Below are 18,635 nucleotides of genomic sequence, written 5' to 3'. Positions count from 1 at the left end.
AATTTGTGTTCTACAGCTAACACATATGCAAGACTTATTCGGAGCTTAAGAGGAGTATCCCTTTCATGATATATTGTGACGCCCAGACTAGGAGTACCCAAACAAGAGGGAGAAACCAAACTAATAAGAACTCACAACATAAAGTAGGCAAATTGACCCTCTCAAACTTTGATGGATTGGGTAAGATCACAGCCCACGAATGGATCCAAAAGCTAGATACATACCTATCTCTTAACCCAATGCTAGAAGAGGATGCCATTAAGTTTTTCATATTGCACCTAGAAGGGGTAGCCCCATGAATGGTGGTACCATGGACTAGTCACCCAAAACCATCATAACATAAAAACCTATGATGCCTTCACCAAAAAACTTAAACCCCAATTTTATAGGCCATACAAAATATTGAGGAAGACAGGAGAAGTGGCCTATGAGTTGGAGCTTCCCATAAATAGCAAGATTCACAATGTGTCACGTGTCCCGCCTCAAAAAGGTGTTCGGGCAACATGTTACCCCATGCTCAGAATTGCCACCACTAGATGATGAAGGCAAATTGATCTTGGAACCAGAGACCATCCTTCATGTGCAAGAAAAAAGACTAAGAAACAAAACTATTGAGGAGTACCTAGTCAAATGGAAGGGTCTACCTACCGAAGATGTAACTTGGGAAGGAGCTGAGATATTCGATCATCCAAATCTAAAGTTGCTTGAGGACAAGCAATCTTGGGAAGGGCTTGGATTGCCTATCTCATGTAGATGGGTTTATAATTATTAAAAAGCATACAAGATCGATCCGTCCTCTCCTTCAGTGCAGCAATTTTATTCACAAACTATTTGTCAATTAAGACCAAGAGAAACGGTTAAAGAGGTGATTAAGCAAGGCATCCCTTGAGAAAGGTGAGAAATGAAAAGACAGCAGTCAAACACAACGAGGCATCCCTTCACAACCAGCATGACCATAGGGAAAGGGCATGATTCTCCAACGTAAAAGGAGAGGAATAAGAGACCATTCCAACGTCCAGCAGGAGACATCGATCAGATCAGATTGGAAATTAATAATAAATTAAGTATATAGCAATTCGAACATATATTGTGGTTTTGGTATGAGTTCCTTATACATTGCCTAGTAAATATTACTCATACCTGCTCATTGCTGATTAATAATCTATTGTTGTTTATGACTGATCAATATATAAATGTATGTGTAGAATACATAATATAGAATTCTTTATATGTTCTGCTTAATTATTATAATCAGCCATGATAGGGGCAATGAGGGATTACAAAGACAGGAAATGGTGTTGGGGTCCTCTTCTAGGTACACCTCATGGTAGTAGATTGGGGAGCCCCATGAGACCAAGGGGCTACAAGGGGTACTGCCTTTGGGCTTAGAAGGGATGGATTTCCAGGGCACCCTATTGTGAATACACCTCAACCCTCTATCATGTGAATCAATACACTAATGAGCTCGATCATAGGAAGTGGGAGATGGATGGCATGATGAACGGGAACGCTTTTAGGACACCTCACTAGGTACACCACCTCATATGGATGTCATGGGCCACATAAGGCCAAGAGGGATGGTATATTCGCTCTTGGGCCTAGGGTAGAGGACCTCTAGGGCACCCTATCAAGTCACCTAGCTTCCCTATGGTTGATTTTTCCCAAACAGATTTAAGATATCTCATGATTAAATTTGTATTTCTTATATATGCTTTTGATGGATCCCAATTAAGAAGATCTATATAATGGATTATGGTTATAAATAGTTTCTAACCTGTTTGCAGGGTCTCAATCAGGTGAATGATATCTATAACCCTACTCTGGTTTCACTTGAAAATTGTGATTTAGGGCAAAATTAGGGCATTCACAAATTGGGGACATTACAGTGTTAGCTTTGATTGACCTTTTTTCATGCTGTGTTTAGTGAAACCAAGCTAGGAATTAATATGGGCAAATATGCCTTCCTTAGTGCTTTGATCCTCCCTTGTAGTTGGTCATTATGCAGTACAGCTGTCCAAGGGTAGGTTATGATGTGGCTGGATAGATATTGCTCAGCTATAATAAATATTATATTTATTATTTATTTTATTTTATTTCCCTTTCACCTCCACAAGCCCAATCCAATCTCACTATGCACACATTACACAATAATTTCTGAAGATATATGCATTCACACACATGGCACACATAAATTTATATTTGCCAACAAATATCATAGATTTGTACTTGTAAACCTAGCAAACCTGTGAATCTAAAAGATAATTCAATTTGATCCAAATAATTATTTATCCAATTAAAAGCAATTGTGAACTCTAAATGAATTCAACTAGGATTGGCTGAAATAGGTTTTCATCCAATCAATCAACAAAGAATCCAAGGGCTTCCATACTAGTGTTTGTTGAACCAAAAGCAAAAGCTCTCAAAGCTCTCCAAGAAAATAACAAATCAAGAATGATTTTTTTTACTCTCAACACATGTATATCCCATCTTTGAGAGAATCATTTTATTTTATTGTCTTTTATTTCATTATCCTGTTCATACATTATAATTTTTCATTGAAATAAAATTAGTCACTAAAATAACCAAGGCTCAACTTTTAATAAATCAAATATAAATAATCCAAAGAAGCTTAAAACTATTTAAAATTTAATTAAATTAATTGTTCCCTTATAATACACAGCATTTCCTATGGGAATAAAATAGGCTAACAATCACCAATAAATGACTCATTCAGAAGAAGGGGACATTACGCATCACACTCTAAAACAAAAGGATGTGAAAATTTTGGAATAGCCAAAACAGTACATGATTTCATTACCTCCTTAAGCTTATAAAAAGCTTTTTGTGTTGAATCACTCCAAAAGAAAGCTCCCTTCATCAAATTTGTCAACAGAGCTACTAACTATGAAAACCCTTTGATAAACCTCCTATAAAAACTACATAGACCAAAAAACCCTCTCAAGCGTGTCAAGTTCTTAAGTGGTGGCCAATCTCTAATTGTCTTAATCTTCTCATCATCCATGCTAACCCTTTGGGCGCTAATATTTGCCCCTAGATACAATATATCAATCAAATGAAAACTCACATTTCAATGCCTTAGTGAATAATGATTGCTGCTCTAGTATATCAAGCACCTCATTGATGTGCCTCAAATGATCCTCCCATGTCTTGCTATAAATCAAAATGTTTTTAAAGAAAACTGGTACAAATTTCCTCAACTGTAAAATAAATACTTGGTTCACGCATGACTGAAATTAGCAGGTGTGTTAGTCAACCAAAATGGCATGACCATTAACTCATACTGCCCATAATGACATTTAAAAGTTGTTTTGTGAAACTCCTCTTTGATGAGCACACAATTATACTGAGAGGGGAGCGGCGGTGAATCGGTATAACAACAATCTTTACCTTTTTGAAATTAACACCATAAGCATATCAATTGCATAATAATAACATAAATTGTCATGAAATGAAACAATTATGCAACATAAGTAGACCAAATGATTTTACATGGAAACCCTTATGGGAGAAAACCATGGCAAAATATTGCTTGTACAATTTTTTTACAAACTTTGTAGGCTCCAACATACTAGAGGCACCAACCCCTCATTCAGTTTGTGAGCACCAGCTCACTGGAGGCACCAACCCCTCATTCAGTTTGTGAGCACCAGCTCACTGGAGGCACCAACCCCTCATTCAATTTGTAAGCACCAACCCACTAGAGGTACTGATCCCTCATTCAGATTATGAGCACCAACTCACTAAAGGCACCAACCCCTCATTCAGTTATCTTCACAAAAGTTATAACTCTCTTCTTCAATCTGTTATAATTCCCTTCTCAAATCTGCTATAAACTGATCATAAATCTGCCAATAAAATGATCACAATCTCCACATGAAATTCTACTATCAATTTCTTATAATCTTCTCATTAAATCTGCAAATGATCTTCTTATAATTTTCTCATAAATCTAAAAATTATCTTCTCATAAATCTAAAAATTATCTTCTCATTAATTGCTCTTCAGAAATCTGGTATCTATGCTTGATCTATTGTCTTTTTCACTCACAACACACACTCTTCTCCTTCATTTTCAATCTCTATTTATGCCTTCCAAGAGATGTATTGTTCTTTGAAAAACATATCTTTTCACATATGAAGTGCCTTCTCCAAGAGAGGCAACCTTTTAAAAACAAGTCAATTCCTTACCAAACAAAATTGTATCAAAACAATACTTATGCACTATAATATGCAAGTCACATTTCTTAGTAAATGTCACACCACTTCAAACTAATTTTATGTACAAATGAACCACCACTCCTATATAAATTGCAGCTTTAGTTATTTAATTATAAACTAATCTTGAAGTCAGCTATACATTAATCGGCTGTTTGTTAAGCAAATAAATCATCAAACCCAGCTTTTAGTATATTAATTGCTGTTTGTTCAACAAACCGCTGCTTTTTGTTGAGCACTAACAGAGGTTTTGTCTCCTTTTAAATTTTCTACCAAATCCCATGCTTATCACTGCTTTCTAATGTTATTTGTTGTAAACAATAAATACAAATATAATCGCTTACCTTTCTAGAATGTAAGCGCTGCTTCTAACAATTACTTCTTTCCTGATTTAACGTCTGTTTCTACAGATTGCAGCTTTACTTATTGCTTAATGGAATTGCTGTATTAACATCTTTATTAAATTTACTGCTCTCATGATAATCATTCCTTAATACTCTTCTTCTTAATAAAGTTGCTGTCTTATGATGACCCCTGTCAACTGAATATGTAATTGCTGTTCTGTATAATATAATCGGCACCTAAGCAAATGAGATCATCTTGAATAGAACCACTTATCAAATGAGATTCTTTCATGAAACTGCTACATATGTAAATCAAGTCACTCCCTAACATAATCGCTTGCCGTATGGAATACACATCACTGCATATTGGAGATCATAACCATAATAAATCACTGCATTATTTCCTTTCAATCATGATCGCTGCCATGTCATTCTTCTTCTCATACATCATGATCACTATCTCAAGTTGCATTTAAACTTTTCTTTACTAGTTAAAGCACTCTTCTTAACGAATGTTTTGGCCTTATTTATTTATATCTGTTCAAGATGCAATCAATGATCATTAACTTGCTATTATGCAGTCACCATTCTATAAAAGGAACCTCACCATTATTATATAAAGAAACTCTTACACTTATTATGTCAGCTGTATATAAGGAACCTCACCATTATTATATAAAGAAACTCTTACACTTATTATGTCAGCTGTATATAACCTGCTATAAAATCAATGCTTCTCTTTTTGACTTTTCTTCTTAAGTGCTGCCTTACAATTATTAACCATGTGTAGTCCATTTTTGAACTTAGCCAAAATTAAACTTTTAAGTCCTAGTTCATAGTCGGCCTTTTTCAAGTTTTAAGTTCTAAACTTCCAAAAGTTCCTGACTTGCCGACAATGGTTCTAAAGTTATGAAAATGGCCGACTTACCGACAATGGTTCTGAAGTTATGAAAAATGGCCGACTTTCAGACTTTCATAATTTCCTGACTTTCAAAAATTCCCGATTTCCCGACATCAATGATTCACAAGCTTAAAAATGCATCCCAAAAAAGTTGCAAATTTCTTAAATCTAAAAGCAACCCACCTAATATTTTGGTCTCAAATGCCCCCATTTTTAATTTTATGGTCATACAAGCTCATATGATATGTTATTTTAATATTTTCTCTATGGAGAGATATGGTTGGCAGGTTCAATTTATAAAGAATGTACCTCAATTTTGTGAGTTGTTCAAAAATGGCTAAAAACCCATGTATCATTTTAATTATCATAACTGCTCACAAACTTTCATGGCCCCAGGATGCTCGGTTAACCCGCAATAAATTTACTCAAAAGTAGTAGTAGGAGAAATTAAAAATTTCTCAATTTCTCTATAATTTATTTTAAATATTTTAAATCATTTTGAGAGTAGCAATTTCATGGAAATGTGAAAGGGTTATTTCATTCTTTAAAAGAAGCAGTTACAAAAACTGAAAAAGGCTGATTGGAGAGTCTTTAAATATGTAATTAAGAGAATTATTAAAGGAGAAGAAAAAGAGGGAAAAGCAGCATAGTTTTATTTTCAACATAGTTTTATTGTACAAGGCAGTGTGAAGTCTGTGAACTCACATTTTGACATTGAAGGAATAAAGAGGATATTTCTGAGTCTTTGAATTTATTAATGTTTTCTTTAAATTGCAATGAACTGTGCTTCTTTGTAATTACTTTCAGTCTCATTCTGTTATATCAGACTGTGTATGTATTTAATTTTGAAGCTTTGAATTTAGATTAAATCATCCATTGAAAAGGGTTTGTTGTTTTTTCTTTTCCTTGGATATCATTTGTGAGTGTGGGTAGGTGTTAGTTTGCCTTTTCTGCTTTATGGTGAAAGGCAAACCCTGTGTTTTCATTCATTGAATATCATTCGAAGGTAGCTGCGCCCTATAAAACAAGCAGAGACCACTTGCAAATATCATTGCAAGTGACTCAACTGTTGGTCAGATTGTCATTAAAATGGGCAAAAGAGTATATAATTGAAGTGACAAATCTGTTAACCAACAGATTTTTGGTGACTCTGCTAGGGAATGAAAGGTCGGTGCTTTGTTCTCCCAGAAATTTGAAGGTATCCCTTAGTATGGAAGTTGGCGACTTTGTATTTTATTTATAAATCTCTTGGTAGAAGAATTTCAATGTATGTTATAGCTTTGGTTGCATCCCAACCATGGGGAGCTCAGATTGGACCCTTGGCTTTGCCTCAATACTCAGCTTTGGCTAAAAGATCAAGAAAATATTTTCCAAAATTTGTTGGAGACAAAACACAAGATCCGGAAGATCATATTAAAGCATTCACGGTTTCTTGAGGGATTCTTGGAGTGCAAAAAGAAGATGTTTTTGTGCAGTTGTTTGTTGAAAGCCTCATTGGAGATGTTGCGGCATGGTTTCAGAATTTGGAATATGGATGTATTACCAGCTGGGATGATTTGAAGGTAAAGTTTCTTGAAAGATTTAAACATGTGGTTGATACATATGAACTATTGCTTAAATTCTTTCAAATACAAAAAAAAGAGGATGAACTTATTAGGAATTTTGTTGAGAGATTTAGTCGGTGTTTTGAAAAAATCCCTCAAGAGTATCAACCAACTGAAAATAATCAGTTAAGTGTATTTGTTGCTGCATTACATCCTAAGATTAAATTTTTGTTGAAACGTATGAAGGTTCAAAATCTGAGAGATGCAAAAAGAAAAGCTATCAAAGTAGAGGATGATATGATCATAACTAGAATGAAATACGTAAGTAAAAGTGCTGTTAAAATTTCAAAATCTGAAGTGCTCCTTCAAAGCCAAAACTTTGATTCATAAAAGGAATCTTTGCAAAGGAGCCTTGTTGCAAAAAGAGCAAAGATAGTGTCACCTATATCCTATTGTCAAAATCTAACGGTAATGAAAAAGATTTTCAAACGTCTCTTGTAACTAAAGCTGGCATTTTTTATGCTGCAAGAGTTTATTATTTTTATACTAATGAAAGCGATTCCTCTAGAGGTGCAGATGATTGTGTTACACAACCAGAGGAATTGGTGACTTGCCCAGCTTCTACTACTGCAGAACAAAATTTTGACAACATGCATGATCAAGAATTGAACAGAAATTTGTTAGAAAATTCTTTTTCTTCAGATTTTGAATCTTCAAATTTGATATTTTTGATGCAATCCTAGCAAATGATTTTAATCAAGCAAGCATGAGAAATCAACATGAAGAAGAAATGTGTAATCAAGAACAACCAGGAGATGTCTCTTGTGCTGATATGCAAATGGATTATGAATCATTTTGATTCGCTTGCAGCCATAATAAAGAATTCCTATAGGTAGTACAACCTGAGTTGGCCTAGTGGTGGAGAACTTGTGCTCTTGAAATAGAGGTCACAAGTTCAAATCCCATAAAGGGGGTAGGGTATGTACACCTTATCGGCTTCGGTCCATTACCTATCAAAAAAAAAAAAGAATTCCTACAAGCTGATTGCTTGGAGAATTATGAAAATGCTGGAAAACAAGTTAGAGGTAATGAATTATTCACCAATGATGAAATATTCCACATGCAGCCAAATTTTGAGGCATTCAAATTTGGTGATGAAATTTGCGAAGACAAGCCATGCTTAAAAGAATTTAGCAATCATCCCATACTGGTATCTTTTTTGTTTTGAAAATGAGTTTGATGATACATTCTTTGAGAGCAAACATTCAGAGGATCCACGTTTGAACTTGGATAAAAATGTCCCTACACATCATCCTCATTTTCTTTATGAAGGCTGCCCTATTAGAGGTCTGATTTATTGTTCAAAGAATTACACAAAGGATGCTAGGATTCTCAACGTAGATTCAAACCAGCTTGCACAACATGGTGTAAACACATTACAGTTGGTTTTAGAACTTTATGATGCAAAGTGGCTCTTTGGATTCAAGGTTTTACTTGAAAACATTTTGCAGAGCATTGTCGCTAGGTCTTTCTTCATAGTAGCCGCGAGCTAGCAGATTAAAACAATGCTTTTTACTTACCAACCACTTTTTCGCACTGGCAGATATTTTTCCCAACCCGTCAATGGCTTCACTTAATCAGCTGTGGGCATGATCTGAGGTAGGGTCTTTATGACCATGTACATATTTAGGTGGTTTTTGGTTTGAGTTTCATTTAAGCTTTGGCTTCCCGGGATTCTAGGTCCCTTGCATCATCCTTCACAGTCCTCGTCCCCAATCAGAGCCTGTTGTTAGTCCATTTTTTAAATTGGCCAAATTTAAACTTTTAAGTCCTAGTTCATAGTCGGCCTTATTCAAGTTTTAAGTTTTAAACTTTCAAAAGTTCTCAACCTGCCGACAATGGTTCTAAAGTTATGAAAATGGTCAACTTGCCAACAATGGTTCTAAAGTTATGAAAATGGTCAACTTGCCAGCAATGGTTCTGAAGTTATGAAAATGGTCAACTTGCCGACAATGGTTCTAAAGTTATGAAAATGGCCGACTTGTCGACAATGGTTCTAAAGTTGTGAAAATGGCCGACTTTCGGACTTTCAAAATTTCCCGACTTTCAGACTTTTAAAAATTCCTGATTTCCCGACATCACTGATTCGCAAGCCTAAAAATGCATCCGAAAAAAGTTGCAAATTTCTTAAATCTAAAGGCAACCCACCTAATATTTTGGTCTCAAATGCCCCCAGTTTTAATTTTATGGCCATACAAGCTCATATGATATGTTATTTTAATATTTTCTCTATGTAGCGATATGGTTGGCAGCTTCAATTTATAAAGGAAGTACCTCAATTTTGTGAGCTGTTCAAAAATGGTTAAAAACCCATGTTTTATTTTAATTATCATAACTGCTCACAAACTTTCATGGCCCTAGGATGCCTGGTTAACTTGCAGAGAATTTACTCAAAAGTAGTTGTAGGAGAAATTAAGAATTTATCAATTTCTCTACAGTTTATTTAAAACATTTTAAGATGTTTTAAATCATTTTGAAAACAGCAATTTCATGGGAATGTGAAAGGGTTATTTCATTCTTTAAAAGAAGCAGTTACAGAAACTGAAAAGAGCTGATTGGAGAGTCTTTAAATATGTAATTACGAGAATTATTAAAGGAGAAGAAAAAGAGGGAAAGGCGGCATAGTTTTATTGTACAGGGGTGTGAAGTCTGTGAACTCACATTTTGACGTTGAAGGAATAAAGAGAATATTTATGTGTCTTTGAATTTATTAATGTTTTCTTTAAATTGCAATGAACTGTGCTTCTTTGTAATTACTTTCAATGTCATTTTGTTATATCAAACTATATGTATTTAATTTTGAAGCTTTGAATTTAGATTAAATCATCCGTTGATAAAGGTTTGTTGTTCTTTATTTCCTTGGATATCATTTGTGAGCGTGGGATAAGTAAGCTTTGTGTTGTTTGTCTACATTCACTTCATTCTAAAATCAATCCTTCGCATCTACTTTCATGGTTATGGGTCGGTGTTAGTTTGCCTTTTTCGCTTTTTGGTGAAAAGTATACCCTGTGTTTTCATTCATTGCATATCATTCGAAGGTAGTTGTGCCTTATAAAATAAGCAGAGAGCACTTGTAAATACCATTACAAGTGACTCAATTGTTGGTCAGATTGTCATTAACATGGGCAAAAGAGTATAAAATTGAAGTGACAAATCTGTTAACCAACACCATGGAAATTGTTGTACTTGATAGATGGAATATCAATGTTGTATATAGTCAACCATTGTCTTTCTAAAACAACTCCATTAACCTGTTGCACCCATGTTACACATCTTGTAACATGCTACTTTAATGAGTTGAGATATATCATGTCTGTCAGTACTATTTTCACTGTCATGATCATATGATGTTCCGTTACAAGAACTCTCTTCTTATAGGAAGACACTTCTGTAAACCATTAACTACATATTTGATGAGTTCCATCCTTGCATAAACCTAACCTTTCTAGGCACTCCCTTCTTGTGACAACTTGACTTCACCACTAGTCTTTTTGGATCTTGGGCATTTCCTTTGACATCAATGACAATATTTCCAACACTCTTTTCTAACCTTTGTTCGATGATATCCCAATCATAAATCAATCTTGGAGAAGTACACCACACCATGAAGGTCATCTATCAACTCATCAATCCTAGGAATGGGGTAGCAGTTTTTAATTATCTTCTTGTTGAGGGCTCTATAATCAATGCACATTCTCATAGTACCATCCTTTTTCTTGACCAACACCACAGAAGAAGCGAAAGACTAGAGCTAGGTGTTATGTCCCCCATATATAACAACTCCTTAATGACCTTCACGATCTCTTCCTTGTGCCTCGTATGATGATGATAAACTTTAGTAATGACTAGTTTCACTCCTTCCCCTAACTCAATCACATGTTGGAAACCTCTATCCAATAGTAATTCTGAAGGAATATCGTTGAACACCTTGCTATGCTTATCCAAGATGGATTGGATGTCAACACAATAAGATCTCTCATCCTTGCATGAACCTATATTTGTAATCAAACACTCCGCTGCCCAAACCACATGATCTCTTCAGAAGTTGTCTTCATCCTTTAAGCTGAAACAATCTTGGGAGCCCCATTTGATAGGCCTCGAAGAGCCAACTCCTTTCCTTTGAAATTGAATCTCAATTCCATAGTCTAATAGTTTTGGGCAAACACGCCAAGTGAATGCAACCATTGCACACCCAAAACCAAATCTACTTTAACAATGCCAACCAAATAAAAATCATCTCACACTCAATGCCTCCCTAGGGTCATCTCAAGATGCTGAATCATTTGGTTTCACGGAATAATAAATGTATCAACAACTGTAACATTGAATCCCTCAAAATCATTTGTCCTTGATCCCATCCTAGTCACCAAACCCTCATCAATGAAGTTGTTAGTAGCCCCATTATTAATTGACGTTGTCACTCTATGTCCCTGAAAGACTCCTCTAACTTGAAGACAATGATACCTAGGTGCTCCCCAAATTGTAGCAAGTGTGCCTCATAATGAATCCTCTCCTCCCTTGCTCTCATCTACCATCTCCTCAACTAAACCCTCAGGCACAAGCTCCTCTACCTTTGAATCTGCACCAAACATCACCTCTATGTAATGTAACAATCCCTTTGATTGCCATGGCTCTATACAAGTGAAGCATAATTTTTTTCCTTCAAAGCTCATTTTTAGACTCTTCCATCATGTTCCGCATAGGAAGTAGCATCTTAGGCTAAGGAAAGACCTTATGAAAGGGTTTCTTATATTGTCCTGATGGTGCAATCTTAGTATAAAACTTGTTCTTAGTTGCTAATATATCTTGTAGGGATATGGAGTCAAAAGCCTTCACCAAACCCTTGAGGAGCTCAGGTAGTCCCTCTACAAATAAGACAATGAGTCTCCTCTCTATCAATCTTGGAACCGTAACTGACACACACTGGAATTCTATTACATACTTGTCTACTGTACCATGCTGTCTAAACTAGACTAACTACCTGAAATGTATCTCGAGGTCCTTCCTACCAAATCTATTCATAAGTCTTTGTGTAAAATAAGCATAGGTGACAATGTGACTATATCCTTAGGTGATCATCTAGCAATGCCACCAATCATGGACTATACCCTCCAAATGAAGAATTACAAATTTGATGGCTTCCTCTTCAATCATTGAGCTAAATGAAAGATTTGCATCCAACTTTTGGACCCAAGCTCATGCAATACTTTTTCTTGATCCATCAAAAGGAGGAAATGTCAACCTGCTCAACTGCTACTACAAATCTCTATGGGGTTGTTGTTATGATAGTCATCTGAGTTACTCCCTTCACCAATAAGATTTTAAATTTTTCTGTGGGTATGGTGGTGTTAAAAGTGACATTCATACTACTCTCATACGAATGTAGTGTCCCAAGGTTTTCATATTCTACCCTAACCAGCATCAGATAGATTGTTACAAGTTAAATCTTTACAAAACAATCACGCAGTGAGATAAAGATAACAATTCCTACTTATTTCAGGTTTAACAATTGATCCCAATTGAAATTTCAAATACAGATCATTGCAAAGTTGATACCAAGTTCAGAGAATAAATGATTCAGTTCAGTTGAACAAGAAATCTAGGCATGGGCATGAAACTTATGAATATTTGCTGATTGTGAAGGATATTACATGTGTTTAAATATGACCGGTGGTAACCTGGTCTGATTTTTTAACTTCCTTAGGGATTGCTTGACTTCCACTGAAGGCAAGACAACTTCTGATTTTTTCCACAACCGACAACTCATGTTTATAACTACCAACTCAATTACCACCAATGCCCTAGCCTTCCACCACTTGAAGTTGCTCCCTGCTAGTGCCTGGTCTATGATTTGAGGCATGATAACCCTCAAATGATCAGTGACCTGTTGACAATGATCTCAGATACTGCAAAGATAAGATTTAGGCCTGCTCGCCTAATATCTAGTTCGGATGTCTGGGTTCAATCTGGGTGTGTGGATAATCTATCTCTGGTCCATCTCAGTTCGCCCTTCTTGAGTAAGTCCTCAGTCTACCCTTGTTGGTCCTATGTAATCCAGAATTACCCCTAATAGCTCCACCCCTGCCAATGACCTGGATAGATAGGTGTGATCTCTATTTGCCAGTTGACAGTGATCAACATAGATCCATTGATGTCTTGTTCACTCAGCCTATGGGAGATTTGTTACCACAGTCAACAAATTCTCTAGATAACCTGATCAAATGAGGCAGAGGTTTTGTCCTAACCTCACCTTTAGTAGTCAAGGGGTATTGTCCTTGAATGCTCATGAAAACTTCACCAAATAGCCAGAAGGATTACAGATATCCGCAATTTAGGTCCCATGGGCCCAAGGTTGGTGCCAAATTAATTTAAAATGCCACAATATGTATATTATAGTATTAAAAAACACATTTATTTATTAATTTATTTTGTTTGAGGGCATTGAAGGTCAGCTATAAAGGAATGGACATGGCATAATTTTTAAATCATAACCAGACAGATAAAGAGAATGGAATACAGCAGACAAGAAGCTTTGTAGCAGCTTCTAGACATAAAAGTTGTCAATGTTTCCTTTACATCAGACTCAGAATACTTCACAATCTCCCATCTCCCAAAAAACAAAACTCTCTCTAAACTCAGCAACACCACACCACCACCTTCCTCACTCCCCCGCCCCCAATTAACAAAAACTACTATTTTTAAAAAAGCAAAACTCCAAAGTGACCCATTAAAGCAGCTATAAGCCCATTAATGGCAGTTACCACAAAATTTCCTAAAACATCTGAGCAAAAAGAAACGGACATGCAACAGGAGGCATGGCATTTAAAGGTCGGTTACATCCAGTGAGGTGAACCAATTCCTCTAAACTAGGGGATAATTGATTGTTTCCTTATCTTGTTGCAGTTGTTTGTAACAGCTTAGACTCTTTGAGTACAGTTGTTCATGCGCATACTATTTTTAGGAATCAAAGGAAGATTAGGAGTCCAGTAGTGGTGTTGTTCCACCAATAGTGTAGTCTATAATTTAGGGAGTGCTCAGGCTTAGTGGCAGCACTCTGGTGATTGAGGGGATGGGAGTGGAGACTCTTGTATCATCCTTTTTTGATACGTAAGGATAATGTGACTGTATTTTTTCTTGTACACAATCTTACTGTGGATTTTTTTATTTTCTCTTTGTCTACTGTGTATAAAGGAGACTGTTGAATGTTTCTATATTTAACTGAGAAGAAGACTGGCTGCAACATCAGGCTCATTATTTGATCCTCATTTACACTTTTTTAAAATTCCCATCAAAAAGAACTTCCCTAATAATTGCTCTCATCAAATATGAGTACAGTCCAGAAGCACTGCTGGTGGACAGAAAATGGGAACAATGACAAGAAAATAAGGTTCCAAAGGCCTTCCATAGATACAACACATGATCATAATTTTTATGGCATAAATGAAGTTTCTGCATTTATGACAATATTTTATTGTCTCGGAATTATAAGAAGTATGGTTCTGTTCTGAGTAGATGAGTTAATGTGCATCATGGCATTTTGAAATGTTTCTAGTTCTATAATAGATTAGAACTACAGAGGTTGCCTTGAAAAACAACCTGTTTGCAGTACTGTTTGAACCGGGTGATTATGCATAAAAAGACTCTCAATTGAATTTAACAATGTAGAATTTATAAATAGAACAGTTATAAAGAACTGATAGCCAAAGAGAAATCGTTTTATAGGTTTGGATTTATAATTGAGACCCAAGTTTGATCCCCCTAATCCAGGCCTTCAGGTTCCTGAAATGGCCCATTTGTAAAGCTTTGTAATATTCAATACAGCATTGGTATCACCTTCAATTAAATTTAACAAAAATTGCTGTACAGATTGCACAAACCGATGATTTGCAACCACAATAACTCATTTTGAGAGTACACTTAGTGTTGTTGTTTTAGATATCGTGTTTGTTATTTCATTTCTGAAAGACCGTTGATCAGTACATCAAAAGAAGAATAGCAGCCTTTCTAGACCCCAATCACATGGTTGTTCACACTTGAAATTTTTAACAGAGGGATATGCAATTCATCATTTTTATAATCAGGGACTATTTGAAGGTATGGGGTTAAAACTTGGACCGTTGGTAATCTTTTCAGTGGGAAAAAGAAAGAAATTAATTTTGTAGCAAAAAGCATTTTATCAGTGTATTTGTCTGAGGTGTATCACTTTGTTGAAGTATTCTGGTTCCAACCACCCAGGGATTAAGCGACTGAGTCTCGCTAACAGACACCACTATCACAGATCAGAAAACGTGGAAGTCAGTGCCTAGTACAAGACGATTATAGGGAACGTGGCTAATAATCTGGTTGCCTTTTTTTCAATTTTTGAATGTAAATAATAATCTACCAAACCGACTCTTCATGTTATTCTTACAAAATTGAATTCAACATTGTGAAATTTTTATTTTTTTCGAAATAGTCTTGGCGAATGATTATTCGAAGCTTTGCTAATTGGGGACTAATTTTTAGTTTTAAATGTCAAAATTCAATCAACTGACGAAACATGGTCCATATAAAAAAACCTCAATGAGAGAAACTCACCTGGGGAGGAAAAAGAAGAGTTACACCGAAGCGATCTAGAGCTCGAGCTTGAAGACTCTGAGGAGAAGCTTCATCGCCTGTGTAAATAAAACATGTCAGATGAGGGGCTTCTTCCTGAATGGCCTTCACTGCACACCACAATACCTTTTCACCTCCACCACCGTCGTTTGTGTAGGGATGAAAGAACCCAACTGCTCTTTTCCTCCTCATTCTGCCCACCATTACCATTATTGCAATATAACTTAACACTGCAATTGATATCAATCCACAAACCCCCACAATTATCAACATCCTGTAACAATGTTTACAGGATTGTATATATCTGCGGTAAGAATCAACTATATACTACTATGGGCATTCACAATCTACTTAAAGGCAGCGCCTGTTTGTTTGAAGTTCATGACCTGATTTTGAGCGTCAACGGTCTCAAGTGTGTTAGAAGGCCGCAAGATTGAAACAATTCCAACAGTCAGATTTTCCCGCTTTATATACGTCATGTTTTCCGAAACCACCATTACTGAAATGGCCGGCAAACCTGCGAAAACGGCACCAAAAAAACCCTCGCAAACTCGCCCGCCACCGATGGAGCTGACAAGAAATACCGCCGGTAACAAAAGACGGTAGGGTTTAGAATATATAATATATTATTATAATTTCATTTATTAATGGTATTATTTATAGTATAAAAAAAAAAAAACTTTTATTAGTATTTATTATATTAATTTTATTAGTAACCCTTTGTAACAATACTATTCCAGTATTTTATTTTATTTTTCGCAAATTGTTAGCTAAGGGTGGCTACATTCTATTACTTTAAAAGAGAGACTATATTCAAACTCAGAAAGAGAAAAGCAAGATTCTAATGGCTTTTATGACCTCTTGTGATCTCTTAATCTGATCAAATAGGAACATGCTCCCATTTCAGACATCATATATTCATAGGTCTTCAGATTGTTCCTCATGATTCCATCCCTCGAAACTTTGATAGTGTCCACCTTGTCTTCATCTTTGATCACCTCATCAATATCAAAGGCATCTACAACTAGACCTTCAAAAGTCGTGGGATTTGTTGTGACGTTTTCACACATCGCCCCATTGTAAATGGGGACCCCCTACTTTTTAGGCCCTCCCGGTCTTTTGGCTTGCGCTTTTGGGGTCTTTTCACAGTAGTCTCGTCAGTCTCTCTGCCTTGCAAGTGTTTGGGGGTCATATTGATCAAGTGTGCTCTTCGTTTGGGCGAGTTTTATGAAGTCTAGGGCCTGTTTTGTCCCTTTTTAGGGTTTTTGCCTTTTGTCCTAGATTTTAGGGGTTTCTGTTAGGGTTTTGAAGAAACTAAGCATGCAGCTGGAATCGAGACCTTTCAAGGAACTTCCCAGTAAAATTTGAGCCAAAACTGAGCAACTTTCTATTTTTAGAAAGTTCCTATTTTTTAGGGATTTTACTGAGTCCCAGATTGCTCTAATTTTGCCAAAAATCAAACTTACTATTTTTAGTAATTTTTATTTTTAGTAAGTTTCTATTTTTAGTAAGTGCTTTTCTGACCTATTTTGCCCAAACCTTGACATTTTGAAACACTTACTATTTGGGAAAATCTATTTTTGGCAGGATCTTCACAAGAAAACACTGAAAGCTGAATATCTCCGAAGACGCTGAAGACTGAACGTTCCTGAAGACCATTTCTAAACTCGGAAAACTCAAAAGGCAGACAAGTTGGGTCAAAAATGGTTAAGTTTGGAACTCCTATTCCAGAAGAGGAAAGCATGCAAAATCATCCAAGTCCAGAAATTCACATCAATCCACCAATGTCTTCCTGATCCAGAAATGGCTTGAAATTTGACTAAGTCTAGAAATTTGGAAGATCTTCCAAAATTCAGAATTTGCATTATGATTCCTATGGACCTGAAACCACTCTCAAACATCCTGACAATATATATGAAATATAACTTAAAGTATAAGAAAGGAAACTTATACTTAAATGTTATATTTCATATATATATCCTAACGAAGAGCCTAAAATGATGGAAAATCCATGTATCCATGGACATGTTGAAAATGCGCCCAAGTCTGGGCGGGGGCGCCAAAACCAAGAAGTCATTCACGAGTGCAAAAATCCACCTCTCCATGGACATGGCCAACATGCGCCCAAGTATGGGCTAGGGCGTTGAGTTCATGAAGTCATTCACAAGTGCAAAAATCCACCTCTCCATGGACATGGCCAAAATGCGCCCAGGTATGGGCTAGGGCGCTGAATCCAAGAAGTCATTCACGAGTGGAAAAATCCACCTCTCCATGGACATGTTGAAAATGCGCCCAAGTCAGGGCTAGAGCGCTAAAACCAAGAATGAATTTACAAGTGGAAAAATCCACCTCTCCATGGACAGAGCCAAAATGTGCCTAGGTCTGGGTTGGGGCGCTGAATCCAAGAAGTCATTCACAGAGAGAAAATTCATGAATCCTTGGCGTGGTAAAAAAAAATTCATCCAAGCAAAGAGTTTAAAATTTTGTCTAAGGCATGGAATCCAAGGAGTCAATGAGGAATAAAAAGCAGAATTCCCCTCTGGCGAATTTTCAATTATGCTATTTTTAGACATCAAATCCCAGCCAAATATGGAAATTTTTATAGATTTAGAATCGGGATGAAATTCTCCATCCAATGAACCTGACTCCTAAATTTTAGGAGGATCCCTAAAAAATAGGGATGTTGAAAAGAAGACATGGACAATTCACAAAACAATGAATTCCTTCCTTAGGAGGAATTTTCGCCCTAGCTATGGACTTGGGCACCAAAATGGGCCAGGCAGGGATAGAAGGAAAAATTCCATGAATCCATGGCATAGTTAAAATTCCGCCCAAGTATGCAGTTGGGCGCCAAAATGGGCCAGGCAGGGATAGAAGGACAAATTTCATGAATTCTCCACCAAGTGTAAAATGTCGCCCACGAAAACAGGAGTGCGCTAAAACGATCTTCTCATGG

General features: G+C 36.3%; 1 protein-coding gene across 2 annotated transcripts in view; it reads right to left on the bottom strand.

Moving 5' to 3' along the window:
* The window catches only part of LOC131031523 (GDP-Man:Man(3)GlcNAc(2)-PP-Dol alpha-1,2-mannosyltransferase), a 116,278-nt gene extending 100,001 nt beyond the window's left edge, over positions 1-16,277 (bottom strand). The window contains exons 1-2 of one of the 2 annotated variants that reach the window (XM_057962659.2): positions 16,066-16,277; positions 15,662-15,909 (exon numbers count right to left, since the gene is read on the bottom strand). In XM_057962659.2, the coding sequence (XP_057818642.1) occupies positions 15,662-15,889 (228 nt within the window). In that variant the 5' untranslated portion in view covers positions 15,890-15,909; positions 16,066-16,277. Of the gene's footprint in view, positions 1-15,661 lie in introns of both variants that reach the window. The other variant, XM_057962658.2, reaches the window with a different exon arrangement.
* Positions 16,278-18,635: the final 2,358 nt, after the last annotated feature.

Source organism: Cryptomeria japonica, chromosome 10 (assembly GCF_030272615.1).
Source record: "Cryptomeria japonica chromosome 10, Sugi_1.0, whole genome shotgun sequence".
Lineage (NCBI taxonomy): Eukaryota > Viridiplantae > Streptophyta > Pinopsida > Cupressales > Cupressaceae > Cryptomeria > Cryptomeria japonica.
Note: the sequence above shows the minus strand (reverse complement) of the source record. Positions and strands in the feature narration are given on the sequence as shown.